This window comes from Pogoniulus pusillus, chromosome 39, assembly GCF_015220805.1.
Source record: "Pogoniulus pusillus isolate bPogPus1 chromosome 39, bPogPus1.pri, whole genome shotgun sequence".
Taxonomy (NCBI): domain Eukaryota; kingdom Metazoa; phylum Chordata; class Aves; order Piciformes; family Lybiidae; genus Pogoniulus; species Pogoniulus pusillus.
Window position 1 is genome coordinate 8,292,445 of NC_087302.1, and position 22,429 is coordinate 8,314,873.

At 65.9% G+C, this 22,429-nt stretch overlaps 4 protein-coding genes across 9 annotated transcripts; 2 read left to right on the forward strand and 2 right to left on the reverse strand.

Moving 5' to 3' along the window:
* Positions 1 to 181: 181 nt before the first annotated feature.
* ADIPOR1 (adiponectin receptor 1) lies at positions 182 to 5,911 on the reverse strand. The gene is made up of 8 exons (XM_064173985.1): positions 5,810 to 5,911; positions 5,497 to 5,710; positions 4,715 to 4,828; positions 3,759 to 3,930; positions 3,088 to 3,274; positions 1,581 to 1,768; positions 1,188 to 1,381; positions 182 to 963 (listed from the first exon to the last, which is right to left on the reverse strand). The coding sequence occupies exons 2-8, from the start codon at positions 5,635 to 5,637 to the stop codon at positions 835 to 837; spliced, it is 1,125 nt and encodes a 374-aa protein (XP_064030055.1). The 5' UTR covers positions 5,638 to 5,710; positions 5,810 to 5,911; the 3' UTR covers positions 182 to 834.
* A 274-nt stretch (positions 5,912 to 6,185) lies between these two features.
* On the forward strand, positions 6,186 to 10,176 carry LOC135191570 (tetraspanin-18-like). Of its 4 annotated transcripts, XM_064173993.1 has the most exons (9): positions 6,186 to 6,937; positions 7,388 to 7,490; positions 7,670 to 7,864; positions 8,364 to 8,438; positions 8,518 to 8,616; positions 8,755 to 8,934; positions 9,133 to 9,216; positions 9,463 to 9,593; positions 9,771 to 10,176. In XM_064173993.1, exons 2-8 carry the CDS (start codon positions 7,434 to 7,436, stop codon positions 9,508 to 9,510), a joined length of 738 nt encoding a protein of 245 aa, XP_064030063.1. In that variant the 5' UTR covers positions 6,186 to 6,937; positions 7,388 to 7,433; the 3' UTR covers positions 9,511 to 9,593; positions 9,771 to 10,176. The 4 variants fall into 4 exon arrangements, with proteins under 4 accessions (XP_064030063.1, XP_064030060.1, XP_064030062.1 ...); XM_064173990.1 differs by having other exon boundaries at positions 9,133 to 9,593; XM_064173992.1 differs by having other exon boundaries at positions 6,186 to 6,916; positions 9,133 to 9,593.
* Positions 10,157 to 14,176, reverse strand: UBE2T (ubiquitin conjugating enzyme E2 T). 2 transcript variants are annotated; one of them, XM_064173988.1, is made up of 7 exons: positions 14,099 to 14,176; positions 13,533 to 13,714; positions 12,444 to 12,513; positions 11,994 to 12,099; positions 11,493 to 11,591; positions 11,032 to 11,115; positions 10,157 to 10,407 (listed from the first exon to the last, which is right to left on the reverse strand). In XM_064173988.1, the coding sequence occupies exons 2-7, from the start codon at positions 13,639 to 13,641 to the stop codon at positions 10,285 to 10,287; spliced, it is 591 nt and encodes a 196-aa protein (XP_064030058.1). In that variant the 5' UTR covers positions 13,642 to 13,714; positions 14,099 to 14,176; the 3' UTR covers positions 10,157 to 10,284. The 2 variants fall into 2 exon arrangements, with proteins under 2 accessions (XP_064030058.1, XP_064030057.1); XM_064173987.1 differs by having other exon boundaries at positions 14,115 to 14,129.
* Positions 14,177 to 14,369: 193 nt separating this feature from the next.
* LOC135191563 (cryptochrome-2-like) lies at positions 14,370 to 22,195 on the forward strand. Of its 2 annotated transcripts, XM_064173970.1 has the most exons (11): positions 14,373 to 14,665; positions 16,108 to 16,581; positions 16,771 to 16,887; positions 17,099 to 17,246; positions 17,738 to 17,878; positions 18,294 to 18,464; positions 19,079 to 19,219; positions 19,888 to 20,039; positions 20,879 to 20,976; positions 21,216 to 21,326; positions 21,718 to 22,195. In XM_064173970.1, the coding sequence occupies exons 2-11, from the start codon at positions 16,169 to 16,171 to the stop codon at positions 21,804 to 21,806; spliced, it is 1,581 nt and encodes a 526-aa protein (XP_064030040.1). In that variant the 5' UTR covers positions 14,373 to 14,665; positions 16,108 to 16,168; the 3' UTR covers positions 21,807 to 22,195. The 2 variants fall into 2 exon arrangements, with proteins under 2 accessions (XP_064030041.1, XP_064030040.1); XM_064173971.1 differs by lacking the exon at positions 19,079 to 19,219 and having other exon boundaries at positions 14,370 to 14,665.
* Positions 22,196 to 22,429: the final 234 nt, after the last annotated feature.

Below are 22,429 nucleotides of genomic sequence, written 5' to 3' on the forward strand. Positions count from 1 at the left end.
CCAGCCTGTCCCCCCAGGGGAGGCTCTCCAGCCTCAGAGCATCTTTGTGGCCTCCTCTGAACCTACTCCAGCAGCTCCAGGTCCTTGTGCTGTGGAGTCTCAGAGCTGGACAGAGCAGCACAGTCCCCCCCCAGCTGCCCCTCTCCTCCCAGCCCCCAGGCAGGCAGCAGACTGCAGGCACTGACACTGAACTAGGACCTTTTATTTCGCTCAGCTACAGCAGCTCTGCAACTCCCCTCCTGCCCTCCCCCTCCTGCCCTCCCCTCCCCAGGCAGGCAGGGCCGGGGGGGGCAGCAGCTCCTTAAAGCTTAGTATTAAATATTAAATACTCTTCCTTTCTGTTTACATTACTTGGTCAAGGAGAAACGAGAACAAAAACAACCCCCAAGGACAGGGAGAGCTGAAGTGACCTCAGTCTGTGCCTGGGCCCCGGGCAGCAGCAGCAGGGCCCAGGCCTGGCTCTCCCCTTGGCTCCCCTCGCTCTGATGCTGCTGCAGGAAGGGGGTCTGGGGGGGTTGGTGCCGAAGTGAGGCACCCACAGCCCCTGCTGGCACCCTCTGCATGCCCAGGGTGGGTGGGGGGCCATGGAGTGGGCTAAAACAGCCTGGAGAGGACAACCCAGGGCTGTGGGGGGCACCTGCCTCCTCCCGGTGCCAGGGGTGGGCTGTGGTGGGCAGAGAAGGGTTTGGGTTTTCTGTGTGTGTTAAAAACAAACCCAACGGCCAGCAACCCCCCCAGCGCCCCCCCAGCCCTCTGGAGCCCTCCCTGGAGTTTAGCAAAGACAAAAAGAGTTTAAAAAGCACTTGGGAAGCTTCGCAGTGGCCCCAGGAGCCCTCAGAGCAGGGAGTCGTCCGTGCAGCCTCCCTCCAGCCCGTAGCGGAACTCCTGCAGGTTGGACACGCCGTAGAAGTGCACGAAGGCTGCGGCCACCACCAGCACGTGGAAGATCTGATGGGACTGGAACTGCAGGGGGGCACCAACCGGCAGCACTCGCACCGGGCCAGGGGGACGCAGCACCCCCGCACCTCCACCTCCTCCTCCTCCTCCTCCCCCCAGCTGCTGCTGCGCTTCCCGCCCCGCGCTTCGCCCAGCCCTGCCCGCTCCCAGCGGCCACCCCGGACCCGGCAGCGCCCCGGGGCAGCTCGGAGCCCCGCAGCCCGCGGGCGCTGCCCCTCGCCCGCACTCACCCAGATGTCGAACTTGCCGGGGAAGAAGCGCTCGGGGATGCGCGCCGCGTAGAGGCCTGCGCCCGTGATGTACATCACTGCCATCAGGAAGAACCAACCCATCTGCCCCACCGTGGTGGCCTTCACGAAGCCCTCGGCGATGGTGAAGTGCATGGTGGGCACCACCCCGCTCAGCCCCAGCCCCAGGAAGACGCCTGCGGGAGGGAGGGAGGGAGGAGGCATCAGCGCAGGGCAGCTCAGCCCAAGGCGGGTGGGAGGTGCCCGCCCCAGGGGCTGCACTGGGTGAGCTCTGGAGGCCTCTCCCCACCCTGCCCAGTCCAAACCAGTGCTGACCCAAGTGGCCTCCTGAAGCCCTCCCGGGCTGCCTGCTGGGTGAGGCCAATGAGCTCCTACCTGCTCTGGTCTGCCTGTGCTTGGGGGTGGCAAACCTGTCCCACTGGGCAACGATGATGGCAGAGATGCCCAAGACACAGACGATGGAGAGGTAGATGAGTCGTGGCTGTGGGGAGCAGTAGAAGGAGTAGTAGAGCCACGGGACAAAGCTCCCCATGATCAGCAGTGCAATTCCTGAATAGTCCAACCTGCAGCAGGGGGCAGGGACAGAGGCACAGAGGAGCTCTGGGTCAGCAGCCAGCCAGTGCCCTCCAGCCTGGCTGCACCCACACAGAGCCACCCTGCCTGAGTGGGCAGCCACAGCCCCACGGGGGAAGTGCTGTGGGCTGCACTTGGGGCTTATCCACACAGTGTGGGGCAGGAGGAAGGGCCCTGAAGGAAGGCAGGGCAGGGGCTGCCTGCAAGGGCTTGTAGTGACAGGGCAAGGGGCAAGGGCTGGAGCAGGGCAGGTCTAGGCTGGGCACCAGGAGGAAGCTCTCTGCAGTGAGGGTGGTGACCCTGGCACAGGCTGCTCAGGGAGGTGGTGCTGATGACACTCAAAGTCAGCCTTGCTGTGGCCCTGAGCAGCCTGCTCCAGCTGGAGCTGTCCCTGCTGCCTGCAGGGGGTTGGGCAAGATGACCTTGGAGGGTCCCTCCCAGCCCAATGCAGTCTGTGGGCACGGATGTGGCTCCTGAGGACGCTGGCAGAGCCTGGCAGGAGCAGAGGGGATGCAGAGGAGACAGGAGGGGCACACACTCAGCCCACAAGGCCCTGCTGGCAGCTCTCCTGCACTGCAAAGTGCTTCCCATCCATCGATCCAGAAGCCATCTCCCCACCAGAGGCCTGTGGTGCCCCCGCACTGCCTTGCCCGCTCTGCCAGGGCCCCTCTGCAGGGCAGCATGGCCCAGCCCAGCCCAGCAGGGCACAGCCTGTGCTGCAGGCACCAGGGGCAGGACCTCCCAGCAAGCAGCACTCAAGTGAGTGCCTCTGGCAGCCTGCTGGGAGGCAGCTCTTGGTACCAGCCTGACTGCTGCTCTGCCCCTGCCACGGGGCTGGCATCAGCTCAGCTCCCAGGACAGGCTGGGCACAGCCCCCAGACAGGCTCCTGCCCAGCCTCCTGCCCGTGCTGGGAACCCTGTTTGGGTGGATTCTGTCCCTGGTTCCAGCCTAAGCTGGAGCCAAGCCAGATGTGTTTGAGAGCACCCAGCAAGGTGGCAGCTGCCAGCTGTGCACCAGCACTGCCCAGTGGCATCAGGACCCCCTCTCAGCTCACTGCTAGGGGGGGCACAAGGGTGGCACCCTGCTAGGAGCTGCAGCTTCCCAAGGCTTTGGCCTTCATCGCCCACCTGAGGGTGCCTGTGACAGATTCAAGGAGCTCAAGGCCACGGCAGAGGCTCCAGGCCGCAGCTGCGGATCCCTCCCAGCTCCAGCCCCCAGGGGCCAGCACCTGGGCAGCAGCTGCCAGGAGGCGGCGCCGGGAGAGGCCGAAGGCTGCCGGGGCCGCGGGAGCTGCCTGTGCCGACTCACTTTGAAAAGGTCCTGGAGACCTTCTCGGAGTGGCAGTAGACAGTGTGGAAGAGCCAGGAGAAGCTGAGGCACAGCACTGCCCCCAGGAAGAACATCCCGAAGACGACCTTCTCCTGCAGGGGAGCCATGAAGTACATGTTGGGGCGCAGCATGGTCAGGATGCCCAAGCACAGGAACAGAACGAAACCTGCGAGGAGCACAGCAGGGGAGGGTGAGGGGAGGGGAGAGCAGCCCTCAGCGCCTCCAGGGGCCTGCAAGGACGCTGGGGACAGTCCCCCTCGGGGCCTGCTGTGCCAGGGCAGGGAGGGACTGCAACAGAGAGAGGCAGATCCAGAGCAGAGAGAAGAGTTTGACACTGAGGGTGGGGAGAGCCTGGCCCAGGCTGCCCAGGGAGGCTGTGGCTGCCCAGGGAGGCTGTGGCTGCCCAGGGAGGCTGTGGCTGCCCAGGGAGGCTGTGGCTGCCCAGGGAGGCTGTGGCTGCCCCCTCCCTGCAGCTGTTCAGGGCCAGGCCGGGTGAGGCCTTGAGCAAGCTGTGCTGGTGGGCAGTGTCCTGCCCGTGGCAGGGGCTGGGTCTGGATGACCTTTAAGGTCCCCTGCCCCCATCCCTTCCGTGGCCGCACGGCACAGGAGCCCCTCCCAGGCCGGCCCAGGCCCTGCCCCGGGCGGCTCACCCAGGAGGTGTGTCCAGATGTTGCCTGTCTCGGTGTGTATCCGGAAGATGCTCTTGAAGCAGGCTCTGAAGGAGGGCATGGGGGGCCTGTGCCCGTGCAGGAGGTAGTCGTTGTCCTTCAGCCAGTCGGGCAGCACATCGTAGGGGATCACTCTCCAGCGCCCCTCCCACACCTGCAACGGCCCCGGGCTGAGGCTCACCCACCCTAGCAGCCTCCACTGGGGGCAGCAAGCCCAGCAGCAGCCTTCCCCGCAGCCAGGGCTGAAAAGGCTCCTCAGGGAGAGGAGGTTCAGCTTCTGCAGCTTCAGCAGCCTGTGGGCCCCCTTCAGCCACCCCCGGAGCTCCCCACAGGGCAGTGTGCCCCCAGCCTGGCAGGGTGCTAGGCCAGCTGGCTGCAGCATCACCTGCACAGGCTGGACCAGGTGGTCCCTGGGGTCCCTCCCAGCCTGGCGTTCTGGCTCCCCGCCGAGGCAGTCAGAGGTGAGCTGCACGCTCAGGTTTAGCCCTTCCATGTCCCAGGCAGTTCTCTGCAGTGGGGAACTGCTCCCAGCTGCAGTGGGGGAGAGGAAGCCTCACTGGTGAGGGAGCAGGCCTGGCCCTCAGCCTCTGCCAGCACTTAGCCAAACCTTGGTGGCCACAAGGACAGGCCCTGGCCGAGCTCAGCACTCTGCCCAGTGCTGCCAGCCCCTGCTAGGGCAGGGCAGAGACACTGAGGCTGCTTCACAGGGCACTGCTGACCCAGCACGGGTGGGCACAACCCCACCAGTGCTCCCCAGCTGCCACCATCCCCTTCCCACACCAGTCCCAGGAGATGCTCAGGTGAGAGGAGCTGGAGCAGAGCCCTGAGAGCTTCACCCAGACAGAGCCAGGCCCTGGCCCCTGCTCACCAGCCCAAGCCTGGGGCATCCAGGCCACCCCAGAATCAGGACTGGGAGGCATCACTGCACCCTCCCATACCTTGTACACAAACTCTTCCATCTTCTCCATGGCATGGTGAGCCTGCAGGGGCAGAGTCAGCACTCGGACCACCTCCTCCTCCTCCTGGGCCGCTGGGCATGGAGGGTCCTCAGCCTAGGGAGAGAAAGGGCTGGAGGGAACCGTCCCCGGGCTCGGGAGCAGGGGCAGGCTGCAGGGAGCACCTGGGGCTTATGCAACACACTACTGCCTCAGCCATCCCGGGCAGGCTAATCCCAGACTCATCCCTGCTGAGGCAGGATTACAGAGGGGCTGCCCAGGCAGGACCCCGGCCCAGCCCCCGGCGCAGGCAGCACCTCCTGGGCCGGCAGCACTCTGCCCGCCCTGGCCCCGCTCCCTCCATCCTCCCTCTCCTCGGTGGGTTTGGGAAAGGCGAGTTCCAGCCCCGGGGCCACCGGACCTGGGTCACAGCCCAGCCCAGCTCCCCCGCCGAGGGCTGCTGCAGACCGCAGAGGCTCGGGGCCAGCGCCGGGAGCCTGCCCGCGCCGACACAGAGCAAGACCGGAGCCAGGGGCTCTGCCAAGCGCCCCCGGCCGGCTGCAGCCCCGAGCTGCTAACGGGACAAGGGGCGAATTCCTGCCGTTAATCCGCAAGGACGCAGCGGAGAGGCAGAGCAGGGAGGCGCGGAGCCGGCCCGGCGGGGTGCGGGTTCCCGGCGGGGTGCGGGTTCCCGGCGGGGTGCGGGTTCCCGGCGGGGTGCGGGTTCCCGGCGGGGTGCCGGTTCCCGGCGGGGTGCCGGTTCCCGGCGGGGAAGGCAGACTCACGCTGGCCGAGCCGGCGGCTCCTGGGTCCCCCTTCTCCTCGAGGAGCGGCCCCAGCTCGGCCAGCTCCAGGTGCGCTCTGTCCCGGCCGGCGGCCGCCAGCGCAGTGCCCTGCCCGGCGGGGGAGGCTTTGCGGGACGCCATGGGGGCGGCTGCGTCGCTGCTGCTGGCCGAGGGCAGCCGCTGCAAGGTCCCTCCGCGTCCTTCTGCCGCCGCGCTGGGGAGGGAGGGAGAGTCAACGGGAACCGGCGGGCGCGCACCTGCCTCCGGCCGGCCCCCCCCGCCCCGCGGCCGCCCCCGGCCCCCCCGCACTCACCGGCAGCTACATCTCGCGCAGGGCGGCGGCGGCAGCACCGGAAGCGACGCTCCGGGACCGAGCCGCTTCCGGTGGCAGAGGCCCCGCCCGGGCGGTGACGACGCCCCCGGGACGGGCAGTGGGCCCTGGACCGGTACCGCGGTTTGATTGGTCGAAGTTGCTGTCTGTCTGGCTATCGTCCCGCCTCCCGGCTGGCGGCCGCTCCGATTGGCCGAGCCTCCCCCCGTGACGCGCCGCTGGCAGGCGCTCTAGCCGGGGCGTGCGTCTCGCTGGCTGCGCCTGCGCCGCCGCCTAGCGGAGCGGCTGTGCCCTGCGCCTGTGCCCTGCGCCTGTGCTCTGCGCCGGGAGCGCCGCTCCGGGCAGTGCCGCTCCGGGCAGTGCCGCGGCGGCGACGGCTCGGCCCGGGGGGGCCGGGGGGGAGCCGTGGAGGATTCCGCAGCCCGCGGCCCTGCTGGGGACCGGGGACAGAGCCTGCGAGGCGAGGGCCGGTTCTGCGTCTGCCTTAGGCCCGCGGCTGTAGGCACCGCAGCGCCGAGGCTCAGTCCTGTGCCTGCCCCTGGAGCCAGCGCTGCAGATGTGCCCCCCCGGGCAGAACCTGTCCTGCTCTGCTGCCCACACTCTCCTCTGTGCCCCCCAGCACCCCACTGGCCTCCTTGGCCACCAGGGCACCTTGCTGGCTCCTGGGCAGTTGTTGCCCCCCAGCACCCCCAGGGCCTTCTCCTGGGAGCTGCTCTCCAGCAGGTCCCCCCCAGCTGTGCTGCTCAGGAGGTTGTTCCTGCCCAGGGGCAGGCCCTGCCCTTGCCCTGGCACAGCTCCTGATGGCCATCGCCACCTTGGCACCGCACCTGGGTTCCCACCAGAGGCCCTCAGGGGCTTCCCCCGCCGCTGGCAGCCCTGGGAGCTGATGTGGGCAGCAATAATTGATGGCCCAGGTGGCCCCCGGGGGCAGCTCCGCTTTCGCTGCCCGCAGGTGGAATGACCTCCGCCGAGGGGAGCCAGGGCAGGAGACTCCCTGCACCGCCTGGCACCATGGCAGATCCTGTTCCACATCAATCATTCATGGCCCAGCCGCGGAAGGGGCTCCTGGGCACTGCTCGGCTGGGGAGAGTGAGTCCAACCCCCTGCAGGGTGAGCGGTGCCATGGGCTGGGGGGCACACCGGGTCGGGGGGCCTGGGGGCATGGGGTTGGAGGGGATGTGGGGTTGGAGGGAGACACTGGAGAGGACACAGGGGTCGGGGGGACATGGGGCTTGAGTGGGACACGGTCTGGGGGGACACGGTCTGGGGGGACACGGTCTGGGGGGACATGGCTTCGAAGTGCCACAGTTTGTCGAGGCTTTGGAGGGGACAGAGCTTGGGGGAGGGTAGGGGCAGGAGGGCACAGAGGGCTTGGAGGTGGCCGTGGGGTTAAGGACTTTCTGGGGGTGCAGTTGGGCATGGTGGGGGGTAGGAGATGCTCTGAAGATTTGGGGGGGCTGTGCGCAGGGCAGAGCAGGGCAGAGCAGGGCAGAGCAGGGCAGAGCAGGGAGTGCAGACTGGTCTGGGGCTGGCGGTGCCAGGACTCTGCTCTCTCTGCAGGCAGGGCCCGGCGCTGCCGTGCCCCCCGGTGCCCCCCGGTGCCCCCATGGCTGTCCTGAGCTGCATGAAGTTCCTCATGTTCGCCTTCAACCTGCTGGCGTTTGTGAGTGCCCCTGGGCGCCGCCGCGGGCAGGGCTGCAGGGGACTCGCCCCCAGGCTGTGCCACCTGCGGCCGGCTCGGCTGGCACCGGTCCCAGGGAGGGAGCCCCGGCAGAGATCAGGGCATCCCGGGGGGCGGCTCGGGGTGGTCCCAGCGCCCTCTGACCACAGCGAGGCCCCCAGGCTGGGGGCGTCTGCCTGGCAGGTGTGGGGGTCTGGGTGGCCGTGGACCCGGCTGGCTTCCAGGACCTTGTGGTTGCCAAGCCCGTGCTGAGCGCCGGTGCCTACCTGCTGCTGGCCCTGGGCATTGCCCTCTCCCTGCTGGGCTTCCTGGGCTGCTGCGGGGCCCTGCGCCGGAGCCGCCCCCTGCTGCTGCTGGTGAGCCAGGGCCGGGCCCGGGGGTGCCAGGGGTGCCCGGGATGCCCGGGGGTGCTCAGGGTGCTCAGAGCCTGCAGGGTCCCTTCCAGCCCAGTGCAGTCTGTGGGGAGCCAGGGGAGAAGGTGCTGGGGATGCAGGGAGCAGGGATGGGGATGCTGGGGGGTGTGGGGTGCCCCTGGAGGAGCCAGCAGCTGTGTGCCCCCTCCTGGCCCTGCCAGCTCTCAGTCCTGCCCCATCCAACCTCCTCCTCCCGAGTCCTTCAGCTGCCAGCTCAGAGGCCTGGGGAAGCCTTTCCCCCCGTGCTGAGGGCTCCAGAGCTCTCCCCGGGCACCAGCACCCCAACCCCTTTGGCATCCCAGCCCCTGGCAGCCTGTTTCTGACCCTTACCCTTGCAGCCAAGGTGCCCCCAGAGGGCACAGGGCGTGGGCAGGGCTGGCTGCAGAGGAAGGGTCAGAGGGAGCTGCCCGCGGGGCTGACTCCTCCATCCCTCTGCCTTCAGTTCTTCATCCTCGTGGGCCTCGTCTTCCTCACGCAGCTGCTTGGGGCTGCTCTCTTCCTGGTGCACTGGAAGAAGGTACTGGCCCTGCCCCCTGGCACTGTGCCTGGCACGGGCAGCCTGGGCTCTGAGCTCAGCCACGGCCCCGCTCCCGCAGGTCCAGCCGGAGGTGCTCCTGTCTGAGCTGAGGAGCAGCTACCAGGGGGATGAGGCTGCTGAGGTCTTCTCCGGGGCCTGGAACACTCTCATGGTCACGGTGAGCTGCCAGGAGGGGCTGTGCCCCCTGCAGAGGGTGATCCCAGCTCAGGGCAGGGGCTCGTGGCCCCCAGGCTGAGCTGTGGGCAATGCCCCCTGACGTTGGCAGCACCTCCATGGCCCTTCCCTTCCCTTTCAGTTCTCCTGCTGTGGGGTTTTGGGCCCTGAGGACTTTGGGAACGGTTCCCTCTTCCAGCAGCTGCACCCATGCATGCCCTGGCCCCGGGCATGCTGTGCCAGGGATGGGCTCCTGCAGGGGGGAGAGCTGCTGGGCTGGCAGCAGTGCCAGGAGAGGAGCCCTGGCTACATCCATGAGCAGGTAGGCCATGACCCTGCCCTGTCCCTGTGTGCCACCCTGCCCCCCCCCAGCCCTTGGCAGGCTCACGGCAGTGGGGCAGCAGCAGCACCCTCTGAGTGCCAGGGATGCTGCCCAGTGCTGCTGCAGCCCAGTGTGCCCCCACCCCCCCAGGCTCATCCCCTGAGCTCCTCTCAATCATCTCTGTCCCCACACCTCCAGGGCTGCTTCTCCACCTTTGGCAGAACCCTGCAGGGTTACATCTCCATCCCTGGCACCTGCAGCTTGGCTGTGCTGGGCATCGAGGTACAGAGGGGACAGGGCATGGCACGGCGTGGGGGAGGCTGTGCCAGGAGGGTGCTGTGTGGCTGAAGGGCAGCAATGAGGGCAGGGAGGCAATAGCTCAACGTGCAGGTGGGGAGCAGTGACAGAGCCTCCCTCTGCCACGCTGCCCCTGTGCACAGGGGCTGCCTGGCACCTGGCTGGCACAGGGGAGAGGGGGGCTGGAGGCAGCTGCAGGCTCTGAGCTGCTCTTCCTCTCCTCCACCCCAGATCTTTGCCATGTTCTTTGCCTTCTGCCTCTACTACAACTTCGACTGAGCAGGAGCAGTGCAGCACAGCCAAGCCTGGCGAGTTCCAGGGGTGGCTGTGACCCCCAGAGCAGAAGCTGGCACGGAGCAGAGGTGAGGCTGGGCCTGGCTGCCTCTTGCAGCAGGGGCAGCACCAAAGCTTAAATCCCTCTCGGGCAGCTGCTCAGAGCAGGAGGCTCCACTGCCATCGGCCACCAAAAGGGCTCTGGTGACAGAAGTCCTGCCCCTGCCCCACCAAAGTTCCTTCTCCTCCCTCCTGCTGCTCCTCAGCTCCCTGGCACCACCCTGCTGGCACCTGCTGGGCTTTTCCTCATCCCTCTCTCTGCTGCTGCTCTTCAACAGCCACCTCCTGAGGACAGTACCAAGGCACAGCCCAGGTCCCCAAGCTGGACCCTCCCAGGCTGCTGCCTCTGGTGACTTCTCCTTCCACAGCCCTGCTGTGCCAGGGACACTGCAGCCTGTGCCAGGGAAGGGCTCCCACAAGCTGGTCCAGACGCGGCTGTGGCTCAGCTTCTGCCCTCAGCTTGCCCTGGGCAGGGGCAGCAAAGCAGAAGCTGAGCTCCTTGGTGCTGTTCCCAGCTCAGGGAGCAGAGGCTGAGGCACCAGTGCCAGTTGTGCCCTCGGGGACATCTCCAGAGCTCCACCCAGCAGAGCAATAAACCCAAACTGAGCTTTATTTATGGAGTGGAACTTTCCACACCCAAAAACCCAAACCCAGGGAAGAAAACACCAACAGGGCAGGAGCTGTGCAGAGCAGGGGAGGCTGCAGGCTGGCAGCAGCCCCTCAGGAGTCCAGGTGAGGCTTCTCCTCCTTGCTGCTGTCCCTCCCCTTGCGTTTCTGCGTGGCAGTGCCAGCGCTGGGGCTCGTGGCACTGTGGTTTGTGTTCTCCTCCAGAGGCCTCGCAGCCTGGCAGCAAAGGGGGAGCTGTGAGTGTTGTGGTCTGGCAGCCCTTGGCACTGCTGTGCCTGCCCACCTCGGAGCTCCCATCTCTGGGAGTTCCTCTGCCTTGACCCTCCCAGATCAGAGCTGTCCCTGCCTGGGGAGTGGCAGGAGAGCAGGACGATGGCAGCCTGGGAGTGCCAGGCAGAGCCAGGTGCCCCTGGCCACCCAGGCAAGGGAGGAGCTTTGGATCTGCTCAAGGAGGGGGGGCAGGGAAGGGGGCAGGAAGGCTGCACCCCAACAGGGAGTGCCAGAGGAGTGAGCAGGAGCACAACTGGCACAGCTGAGCCCAAGGCACAGCAGGGCACAGGATCTGGTGGGACAGGGCTGGAGGGGGAAGGAAGCAGCAGAGCTGAGGATTCAGTCAGGCCTCAGCCCTCCTCGAGCACTGCTCGGTGGGTGGAGGCCTCCAGACACTGCTCTGTGAGGAGTCAGCCTGAGGGTCTTGAGGCAAGGAGAAAGCACAATGAGAGCAGAGCTCCAAAGCAGAGCAGGGGAAGCAAAGCTGCCAGGGACAGGCACACCAGTGACAGGGAGGGGCACGGAGGTGCCAGGCTGTCCCTGGCCAAGGAGGCAGAGCAGGTTCCTCACCCTGGCCTGCTGGCTGGCATATTTCTGTGTCCACTCCCTGGCATGCTGCAGGAACAGCTGCTTGTTGTATTTGTACTCTGAGGACTGAGCAGAAGGAGCAAGGCAAAGGTTAGATCACTCCAGGAGCTGGGATTGAGCTCTGGCTGCCCAGGGCACTGCCACCCCATGGCCCTCAGCACCACAGCTGCAGGGCTCTGAAACCCCTCCAGGGGTGGGCACTCCACCACTGCCCTGGGCAGCCTGGGCCAGGCCTGGGCAAGCCTCAAGGGGCAGAAATTGTTCCTCATGGTCAACCCGGACCTGCCCTGGGACAACTTGAGGCCATTTCCTACTTGTTCCTTTGGAGCAGAGCCCAACCCCCAGCTGCTTCCACAGGGCACTGCAGGTCTCCCCGGGGCCTCCTCCTCTGCAGGCTGAACCCCCCCAGTGCCCTCCCTGCCCGTGCCCACAGCCACACTCACAATGTCTGCCATGAGAGGGTCGTCAGGGTTGGGCTCTGCCATCAGCAGCTGGATGGAGGTCAGCAGTGTGCAGATGTTGAGGGAAGGTCTCCATGCACCCTGCGTGGGGAGAGTGGCAGAAGCAAACCTGCCCCGGGGCTGCCTGCAGGAGCCTCAGGGCTTGCAGCACTCAGACCTGCCCTTGCCAGAAGCTGTCTCAGGACTCGAAGTGGTTTACCCCCACCCCAAACCTCCCCAACCACCCTCGGCACAGCAGCGGTGGCCTCTTCCCGCAGGGTCTGCTGATTCCAAGCCTCAGCACCTCGGAAGCTTCTGTGGAACAAAGAGGGTCAGGTTCTGGCCTCTGAACAAAGGAGATGCCACTCAAAAACTTCCCTGCTGTGCTGCTGTGTAAATAAGTCAGGAGCAGACATTCAATGAGGCTTTTACAAGGACAAGATAAGGAGCTCATTATCCTCCTCCTCCGGCTCACTGACCCAGGGCCAAGCAGCTCGATCCTACCTTTGGGGGTAACTTGAGCAGGTCCAGGCAAATCCTTCCAGCAGAGTCGATGTTGGGGTGGTAGATTGGGGTCAGGAAGCGAATCTTGGGGGGCTCAAATGGGTACCTGCAGGGTGAAGTGAGAAGGAAGCAAGAGGGAGGTGAGGTTTGGATTTGTGCCTCAGCCCCCAGGCTGTGCAAGCACAGCCTCCTCCTGGCCACTTACAGTCACAGGCTTGAGGAGGCCTCCAAGGTCAGAGCCAGGGACTGAGGAATTCCTTCCCCACACATTCGCATGAATTACAGTCCCAGACTGGGCTGGGTTGGAAGGGAGCACTGCACACCCACCCCCCCCAGGGAGCACTGCACACCCACACCCCCCAGGGAGCACTGCACACCCCCCTGCCAGCTCTGCACACCCCCCCAGGGAGCACTGCACCCACCCACCCCCAGGGGCTGCTGCGCACTCACCTCTCCGGAACAGTGATCTCCAGGCTGAAGATTCCTTTCTCGTAGGCTGTGTCTGCGCCCCCTAAAATCTCTGCAGAAGCAAGGCTGAGGTCAGCTCCGCTGCGGCTCGCCTGAGCCCACCCAGCAGCCTCCACACAGCAGCACAGGCACTGAACTCCAGCAGGGCTCACCCAAGGCTAAGGGCAACAAAGGTGTTGCAGGGTCTGGAGAGCAGGGCTGGGGGGGAGCAGTTGAGGGAGCTGGGGGGGGTTCAGCCTGGGGAAGAGGAGGCTGAGAGGAGACCTCAGTGCTCTCTGCAGCTGCCTGACAGGAGGCTGCAGCCAGCCAAGGGTTGGGCTCTGCTCCCTGTACCAGGTGCTAGGAGAGGAACTGGCCTAAAATTGTGCCAGGGGAGGGTTAGGTTGGAGAGGAGGAAACATCTCTTTGCTGTAAGAGTGGTCAGGGACTGGCACAGGCTGCTCAGGGAGGTGGTGGAGTGCCCACCCCTGGAGGTGTTCAAGAACCCTGTGGCCATGGCACCTGGAGCCAGGGTTTGGTGGTCATGGAGGTGCCAGGTTGGTGCTGGTTTGGATGATCCTGGAGGGCTTCTCCAACCCAGACAATTCTGACTCAGTGATTCGTTCCCGTGAGGGCACCATGGGCAGAGTGACCCAGCCACAGGTAACCAGCAGCAATAAAAACTCCTAAACGTTTCTCTTAAAACTCCAAACCTTCACAGACTGCAGGTACAGGAGGGACTCTCCAAGCTCATCTTGTCCAAGCCCCTGCAGGCAGCAGGGACACCTCCAACCAGAGCAAGTTTGACCTCGAGTACCTCCCTGGGCAGCCTGTGCCAGGGTCTCACCTCCCTCACTGTGCAGTTTCCTCCTGATGTCCAACCTCAGCTGCCCTGCTCCACTGCCAAGCCACTGCTCCTCGCCCTGCCTCCGGACGCCTTCCGAGGCAGCCTCTGCCCAGCCCTGCTGCAGGTCCGGCTCAGATGCTGAGCTGCGCCTGTGAGGAACCTGTCGCTCCGTGCAGCTCAGCAAGCCCAGGCCCAGCAGCAGCTCTAAGGCGACCTCCCTCGCAGAGCCCCCCGAGGACACCTACGTGCTCGCAGGTCGCCGAGCTGCCCGCGGTGCTGCCAGCAGCTGATGCCCGGCGGCGGCTCCGTGGCCAGGAGCGAAAGCTCCCTCTGCAGCCGCGAGGCTCTCTGCATCCTGACCCAGAGCCCGAGGCTGGAGCAACGGCGCTGAGACGGAGACTTTTCTTCTTCGTTAGCGAGAGTTAACCTGTCCGTGGAATCGTGACCCTGAGGCGCTGCCGGCGGCAGAGGAGCCTGCTCCGGAGCTGCTCTCGCAGCCAGCCGGGGCAGGGGAGCCAAATCCCCACCGCTCAGAAGCAGTCCTGCTCCGCCGGCCCCCAGCCGAGCACCGCAAAGCTTCCCAGCACCCGCGCAGGGGCTCTGCCCCTGCCCCCTCACCGCCTAACCCTCCCCGGGCCTGACCGCCCACGGACAGGGACCGGCGGCAGCTTTAACCGCCCCTCACGGGGCTGGGAACGGCCTCTGGCCGCCGCCCGGCCCCACAGAGCCCTGCCCGGAACACCCTGCCCGCGCTAGCGCCGCACGTCCCTGGGCTTCACTGCCCCTCCCGAGGCTCACTGCCCCCCGGTACCGGCCCCGCCGCACACCGGCAGCAGCGCAGGCAGCTCGGCCCGCGGCAGCCACGGGAGCGCCTCGCCAGCGGCCCCGCCCCAGTGCCCGCAGCGCCGGCAGCGATTGGCTGCCGCTCAGGGGCGGTGCTCGAGCGGACGCTGAGACGCTCTGCCATTGGCGCAGCTCTGCCACCGGCGGAGAGCTGCCATTGGCGGAGAGCTGCAGGCGGGAACACCAGCCCCGCCCCCCAGTGACAGCGCGCGGGTGGGTGTGGCCACGGGGCGGGGCGCAGGCTCCGGGCGGGGGCTGCCTGCGACCCCTTCGGCGCCTGCTGCGTGTGCTGCTCCCGGTCCCGCTCCCGGTCCCCAGCCCTGCTCACCCCTAACGGTGTTAGCGCCCCCGGGTAGCTCGCAGGGCCCCGGCGGGAGCGGCGCTCACCTTCCCGCCAAGTGGCTCTTGCGTAACCGGCCCGGCCCGGCCCTGCCCCTCCTGCCGGCTGCTGTTGTGTAACCGGGCAGCGCCGGCCCGGGGGCGGTGGCGGAACCGGGTGCTGGGCTCTCTGCGCTCACGGGCCGCAGGGAAACAGGTAACGGAGGGCTGTGGGCGCTGGGAGCCGCTGGGTCCGGGCTGCACTGTTCGCCCACCGCCCACTGCCGAGTTGGGGCGGGGGTCGCTGCCTCCGCTCCCGGCCCCGTCCTGTCCCAGGGCTCCGGTCAGTCCCTCGGGTCCCTGGGCCGCCCCGAGGGAGACCAGGCCAAGGCGCCCCACGGGAGTGCTTTGGGGTTCACTTAGTGGAGCGAGTTGAGATGCCACAGCTGTCACCTCCCGGTCCGCAGCGCTGCCTCCGCCTCGGCCCCAGGCACTGCCCAGCGCTCGGTTCAGCGCCGGAGCTGCTCCGGACCAGGCAGAGCACAGAGGCGATGCACCGACAGCAGCCTCCGGGTTGGCTCCCTGCGGAGCCTGGGGTTAGGAAACCGAATTTAGGCCAAGCAAACCCCCAACCGCTGCAGTTAGAGCGCAGGGCAGAGCCGCACTGGAGCCTGCCGGCTCAGCAGACCAAACAGCGCTGACAACTCGCCCGCTCCGCAAGCCCAGGCGGCAGCTTCGGAGGCTGTCTCCAGCTGCCTATTTGAAGCTTCCTCATTGCATTAATGATGCTTCCGAGCCGCTGGGCTTGTGGCCAGGGAGGGCAGCCCTGCCGTGACTTCGGTGGACCTGCAGCTCCCTGCAGGGAGGCTGGAGAGGAGTGGAGCTTGGGCTCTTCTCACAGGTCACGGCCGACAGGGCGAGAGGAAAAGGCATCAAGCTTGGGCTTGGGTTGGACCTTCGAAGTTCTTCCCTCAAAGGCTTCTCCGTGGTCGGAGCAGGCTGCCCAGTGGGGTGGTTCCATCTCCAACCCTGGGTGTGAGGGGCAGCAAAGCTGGGCAAGGGTCTGGAGAGCAGGGCTGGGGAGGAGCAGCTGAGTTAGACTATGGGGAAGAGGAGGCTGAGAGAAGACCTCACTGCTCTCTGCAGCTCCCTGAGAGGAGGCTGTAGCCAGGTGGGGTTGGGCTCTGCTGCCAGGCAGCCAGGGATGGAACAAGGGGACACAGCCTCGAGTTGTGCCAGCGCAGGCTCAGGCTGGATGTTAGGAGGAAGCTGTTGGCAGAGAGAGTGATTTGCATTGGAATGGGCTGCCCAGGGAGGTGGTGCAGTGCCCATGGCTGGAGGTGTTGAAGCCAAGCCTGGCTGGGGCACTGGGTGCCATGGTCTGGGTTGGGCTGGATGAGCTTGGAGCTCTCTGCCAACCTGCTTGGTTCTGTGATTCTATGATTGTCTCCCTGGTGAGGCCAGACCTTAAGTCCTGGGCTCAGTTTTGAGCCCCACACTCCCAGAAGGACATTGGGGGGCTGGAGCAGGTCCAGAGAAGGGCTGGAGAGGGTCCGGAGGGCAGGGCTGGGTTGGCTGCTCCTTGCATGGATGCTCTCCGAGGGCTTTTCCAGCCCCAGCAGTCCCGCGGCTCTGTCCCTGCTTTCCCCTCTCTCGAAGGCTGTTCGGAGCTCCACTTCTGCTGTGCTTCCCTGGCCGGGGCTCTGGAGGGCAGCCCCGCATGTCTCACCACACCATCCACCTGTTCCGCAAGGGGCTGCGGCTCCACGACCACCCCACGCTGCTGGCGGCGCTGCGCTCCTCCCGGCGCCTCTACCCCGTCTACATCCTGGACCTGCAGTTCATCTCCTCCGCCATGCGCATGGGGCCCCTGCGCTGGCACTTCTTGCTGCAGTCCCTGGAGGACCTGCACAGGAGCCTGTGCCGGTTGGGCTCCTGCCTGCTGGTGATCCAGGGCCCCTACGAGGCGGTGCTGCGGGAGCGCGTCCGGCGCTGGGGCATCACGCAGGTGACTCTGGACGCCGAGGTGGAGCCCTTCTACCGGGAGATGGAGGCCAACATCCGCTGCCTGGGGCAGGAGCTGGGCTTCGAGGTGCTGTCCCTGGTGGGCCACAGCCTGTACGACACCAAACGGTAGGTGACTGCCGCTGGCACCTGTGAGCTGTCCCCAGGAGGGCTCAGCTTAGGTCTAGGAAAGCCTCAGGGAGAATGGCAGAGTGGGAGGGGTTGGAAGGGAGCTCCTGAAGCTGGGTCCAACCCCCCTGCAGCTGCAGCTCCCTTGGTGACTTCCATCACGGTGAGGACTCATCCTGTTTTGGCTAGGGTGCTGGACCTCAACGGTGGAGAGCCCCCCCTGACCTACAAGAGGTTCCTCCACATCCTGTCCCTGCTCGGTGACCCGGAGCTGCCTGTCCCCAGTATCACAGCTGAGGACTTCCAGTGAGTAAGGGGAAGCAGCAGGACCTGGCAGCTCCTTCTCCATGGCCAAGAGGAGAGCCAGGAGCCAGTGCTAGTGAGGTGGCTTAGATGTTTTGTGGAGCTCCACAGCTGGAGGGCTACTGCCCAGGGGAAGAGAGGTTGTGACTGTGCTGGCAGGGAGGGGCAGAGGTCCTCCTGCTCCCCCTCTGAGGAGGTCTCTCCTTCACTCCAGGAGCTGCCAGCCCCCGGGCCCGGGCCTGGCCGAGCGCTTCAGGGTGCCCCTCCCCGCGGACCTGGAGATGCCTCCAGAGAGCCTCTCCCCGTGGAGGGGAGGAGAGACCGAAGGGCTCCAGCGCCTGGAGCAGCACCTGACAGACCAGGTCAGCCCTGAGCCTGCATGGCTGCTGCTGCCCCGGGGCTGAGTGTCCCCTGAGACGCCTGTGAGGAGCTCAGGAAGTGCTCAGCCATGGACTCCCCTTCCAGCTCCAGCTGAGTTCTTCCTCCCCTGGGGCTCAGCTCTGGATGAAAAATCTGGGGGTGCAAAGCTGGGCAGGAGCTGGCACTGAGCACTGCTAGCCCAGCCCCAGCCTGACCTGGGCTGATTCCCAGCAGGGCAGGGAGGGGACTCTGCCCCTCTGCTGTGCCTGCCAAGACCTCCCCTGCAGTGCTGGAGCAGCTCTGGAGCAGGCCAGAGCAGTGCTGGAAGGGCTCTCAGGCCAGGCTGGGAACCTTGGGGATGTTCAGCTGCAGCAGGGCAGGGCTGCAGCAGTGTCCCCAGCAGGGCAGGGCTGCTGCTGCCCCGATCAGAGCCTGCTGGCTGGGAGCTTTTGTCCCCCCCGTGGCTGACTCTGGATTTCTGTTTCCATCTCAGGGCTGGGTGACAACTTTTACTAAACCCAGGACAGCCCCAAACTCGCTGCTGCCGAGCACCACAGGCCTGAGCCCCTACTTCAGCCTGGGCTGTCTGTCTGTCCGCACCTTCTTCCACAGGCTGGCCAAGATCTATGCCCAGGTGAGGTCAGAAGGGAGCAGCTCCAGCCTCTGGCATGGCAGGGATTTAACCCTTGGACCTTCATGGCACAGGCCTGGTCTGCCAGGAGGGAAGCTGCTGGGCTGATGTCTCCTCACAGCTCCCTGCCAGGACTGTGAGACAGCCTCAGGCTGGGGACAGCAGCGTGGCCAGGAGGGACAGAGGGGCCCTGGGGTGCAGCAAGAGGAGTGTGGGCAGCAGCTCAAGGGAGTTCTGCTCCTCTGCTCTGCTGGGACCACCCCTGCTGGGGCTGAGTTTGGGGCTCCCCAGTTCAAGAGGGACAGGGAACTGCTGGGGAGAGTCCAGCAGAGGCTGTGAGGATGACTGAGGACTGGAAGGTCTCTGCTGTGAGGGAGGACTGAGATCCCTGAGCCCTCACCTGCTCTGCCTCTTGCAGGCCAAGCACCACTCTCTGCCCCCAGTGTCCCTCCAGGGGCAGCTGCTCTGGAGGGAGTTCTTCTACACGGTGGCATCAGCGACGCCCAACTTCAGCAGCATGGCAGGGAACCCTCTGTGCCTGCAGATCAGCTGGGCCCAGGACGCAGAGAGGCTGCACCGCTGGAGAACGGTAGGAGAGGCCTTGCCAGCACTGCTGCTGCCACTGCAGGCTGCTGCTGTGGCCTTGGAGCAGCTCCCTGCTGGCAGGGGAGGTTCTCTGCCCCTCTGCTCTGCACCAGTGGGGACACATCTGCAGTGCTGGGTCCAGCTCTGGGCTCTGGCTCAGGAGGGACAGGGAAGTGCTGCAGAGTGCCCAGGGCAGGCTGGGAAGCTGCTGAGGGCCTGGAGCAGCTCTGGCAGGAGCAGAGGCTGAGCCCTGAGGCTGAGCCTGCAGGAGAGCAGCCCCAGAGGGAAGCTGAGCAGTGCTCAGCAAGAGCTAAAGCAGCTGTGGGGGGGCAAGAGGCTGGGGCCAGACTCTGCTCAGTGGTGCCAAGGGGCAGTGGGCACAGACTGGAGCCCAGGAGGTTGCAGCTGGGCAGGAGGAGAAAGTTGTTTGTTGTGAGGGTGCTGGAGCCTGGAGCAGGCTGCCCAGAGAGGCTGTGGAGCCTCCTTGTGTGCAGAGCTTCCACCCGCCCTGGGCACTGTGCCCCTGGGCAGGCTGCTGTGGGTGCCCTGCTGGGGCAGGGGGGCACTGGGTGAGCTCCAGAGGTCCCCTCCAACCGTGCTGGGTTGTTGGTGCTGCAGGCCCAGACAGGGTTCCCCTGGATCGATGCCATCATGACGCAGCTGCGCCGGGAGGGTTGGATCCATCACCTCGCGCGCCACGCGGCCGCCTGCTTCCTGACGCGGGGAGACCTCTGGATCAGCTGGGAGGAGGGCATGAAGGTTCCTGCTGTGCTTTGGCTGCCTCTGCCTGGGCCACCCTGGGGAGCCCCTGCACAACGGGGGAGGGGATGCTGCAGAGTGGAGCTGCCTGCTGAGCCTCGGGAGGGCTCTGAGCGTTTGGTGCAGCAGGCAGAGGTCAGCTCCAGCCCCAGGAGCTGATGGGTTTGGATGGGAGGACGCTGGAGACCTGCACAGCCTGCCCCAGGCCTCAGCCAGAGCTTTGGGGCTTTGTGATGCTCTCATTTGGGCCTCTCACTCCCAGAAGGACATTGAGGAGCTGGAGCAGGTCCAGAGAAGGGCAACGAAGGTGGAGAAGGGTGTGGAGAGCAGGGCTGGGGAGGAGCAGCTGAGGGGGCTGGGGGGGTTCAGCCTGGAGGAGGCTGAGAGGAGACCTCACTGCTCTCTGCAGCTGCCTGAGAGGAGGCTGCAGCCAGCTGGGGCTGGGCTCTGCTGCCAAGGCAGAAGTGCCAGGCCGTGAAGCAGTGGCACCTGGAGGTGTTGGAGGCCAGGCTGGAAGGGCAGCCTCGGGCGGTGGAGCTGTGCCTGGAGCTGTCCCCGCAGCTGGCTGAGCGCTGCGGTCCCTGCAGCCCAGCGCTGCCCGCGGCTCTGCGATGCTCCTGCCGGCAGCAGCCGCTCAGAGCTCTTCCTCTCTCCTGCCGCCCCGGGAGGTGTTCGAGGAGCTGCTGCTGGACGCCGACTACAGCATCAACGCCGGGAACTGGCTGTGGCTCTCCGCCAGCGCCTTCTGCCACCGCTACCGCCGCATCCTCTGCCCCGTGCGCTTCGGGCGCCGCACCGACCCCGAGGGCCACTACATCCGGTAGGGCGGGCACCAGGGCACCCCCTGCGTCCCCACGCCGCCCCCGCCCCCTCCAGCAGCAGCTGCGGGACAGGGACGTGGCTGTGCCCTTAGCACGGAGGGAAGCAGAGAGGCAGCCCCGCGGTGCCCCGGGGGCGCTGGGCAGGGCACTGCGTTGATGTGGGGGGAGTGGAGCTGAGCCCAGCTGGGAGCTGCTCACCAGTGGTGTGCCCAGAGCTCAGTGCTGGCACCAGTTCAGAGCCTTTGTCAGTTGTCGGGGTGAGGGCACCAAGGGCACCCTCAGGCAGCTTACAGATGGCACCAGGCTGGGTGCCAGTGCTGATCTGCTGGAGGGTTGGAGGCTCTGCAGAGGGCCCTGCCCAGGCTGAGGCTCAGCAAGGCCAAGGGCTGGGTCTCTGCAGCCTCACGAAGGCTGCAGGCTGGGGGCAGTGGCTGGAAGCTGCCAGTGGGAAAGGAGCTGGGGGCTGGTGACAGCAGCTGGAGATGAGCTGAGGGGTGCCATGGAGAAGATGCCAGGCTCTTGTCAGTAGTGCCCAGTGACAGGGCAAGGGGCAATGGACACAAACTGGAGCCCAGGAGGCTGCAGCTGAGCAGGAGGAGAACGATGTTGAGCCCTGGAGCAGGCTGCCCAGAGAGGCTGTGGAGACTTTCAGGCCCCATCTGGATGTGTTCCTGTGTGCCCTGCCCCGAGTGACTCTGATCTGGCAGGGGTTGGACTGGCTGAGCTCCAGAGGTCCCTTCCCACCCTCACCATGCTCTGATTCTCTGCTCATAGGCCCCAGGAGTTACTTTGCCATGGGTTGGCCTGCAGGGTCCCAGCCCTCACTGCTCTGTTGCAGGAAATATTTGCCCATACTGAAGAACTTTGGCTCCAAACACATCTATGAGCCCTGGACAGCATCTGAGGAGGAGCAGAAGCAAGCAGGGTGCATCATAGGTAACTCCTCTGGCTGCCCACTGAAGGACTCACTGCTGCTAGCTGAGCACAGGGGGACACTGAGGTGGGAGTGTCACAGAGCCACCACGAGTCCTCTCTTTGTCCTCTGGAAAGGGATTCAGCAGCAGCTGCCTCCTGCCCCTTCCCCTTCCTGGTTGGCTACTGCCTGAGAGCTCCTCAAGTGGGAGCTCCTCGCAGTTCCTGGGTGCTCCCTGGAGTCTGCCCTCCTGTCCCCCCAGGGCGAGACTATCCCTTCCCGATGGTGAACCACGAGGAAGTGAGCGACCACAACCTGCAGCTGATGCAGCAGGTCAGGGAGGAGCAGCACAGGACAGCTCAGCTCACCAGAGGTAAGAGCAGCTGCAGCCCTGGGTGAGCAGTGAGAGAGGAGGAGGAGGGCAGCAGCTCTGGGGGCTGTGCTGGCTCCCAGCACAACTCTGCTCTTGGGCAGGGCCAGCACATGGCTGCCTCTGCTGCTTGCTGTGAGGAACAGCAGAGGCTGAGCAGGGATCACCCCCAGTGTGCATCCAGGCTGGGGACAGATCTGTGCAGCACTTGGGGGTGCAGAGCTGGGCAGGAGCTGGCACTGAGTGCTGCCAGCCCAGCCCCAGCCTGTCCTGGGCTGATCCTCAGCAGCAGGGGCAGGGAGGGGATTCTGCTCCTCTGCTGTGCCTGCTGAGGCCTCCCTGCAGGCAGAGCAGGATCTGAGGCTTTCATTCTTTCCTCTCCTTGCTGCTGCAGATGACACAGAGGACTCAGTGGAGCTGAGTGTCAGACCTGAGCACTCAGAAGACCTCCCCAGGGCAAAAGTGGCCAGGGTGGCAGAATGACCTCCTGGGGGGTGTGCTCGTGGCAACCAAATGGCAAAGGGCAGCAAGCAGGAGCAGGCTGAGCTGCAGACACTGAGCTTAGGGCCTTGTCCTGCAGCTGCTGCCTCGTCCTTGGAACTGGCCTGCAAGGAAAGTGTCTGCAGCCACAGGATGGGGTGGGCTGGAAGGGGCCTCAGGGATCACCCACTCCCAGCCCCCTCCCCTTGGCTCCTTCCTCCAGATGTTTTTCTGTCATCTGCCAGGTGCAGAGTCCCAGATGTGCTCTTCCAGGGCAGCATCTCCCCGGGCAGGGCCTGCAGGAGGTCAGGTTCCAGGGCTGGGGGTGGGTGTTGGTCACTGCAGTTCTCCTTCGGTTCATAAGAGGAATAAAGATGATGTCTGAGCTGGAAGGGCTCTGGTTGGACCTGGGGGCCCTGGCTGCAGGGTGGCTCCAGCAGCAGCCCTGCCCACCCAAGCTCTGTGCAGAGCAGCACAGGACCTGCCCTGGGGCTCTGAGCCCTGTGCTGGGCTTCGGGCAGCAGGGAGGGGAGGTCCTGCTGTGGGTCCTGCCAGCAGCTTCAGCCCCACCTCACATGGAACCACCCCAGAATGTCAGGGGCTGGAGGGGACCTCTGGAGGTGAGT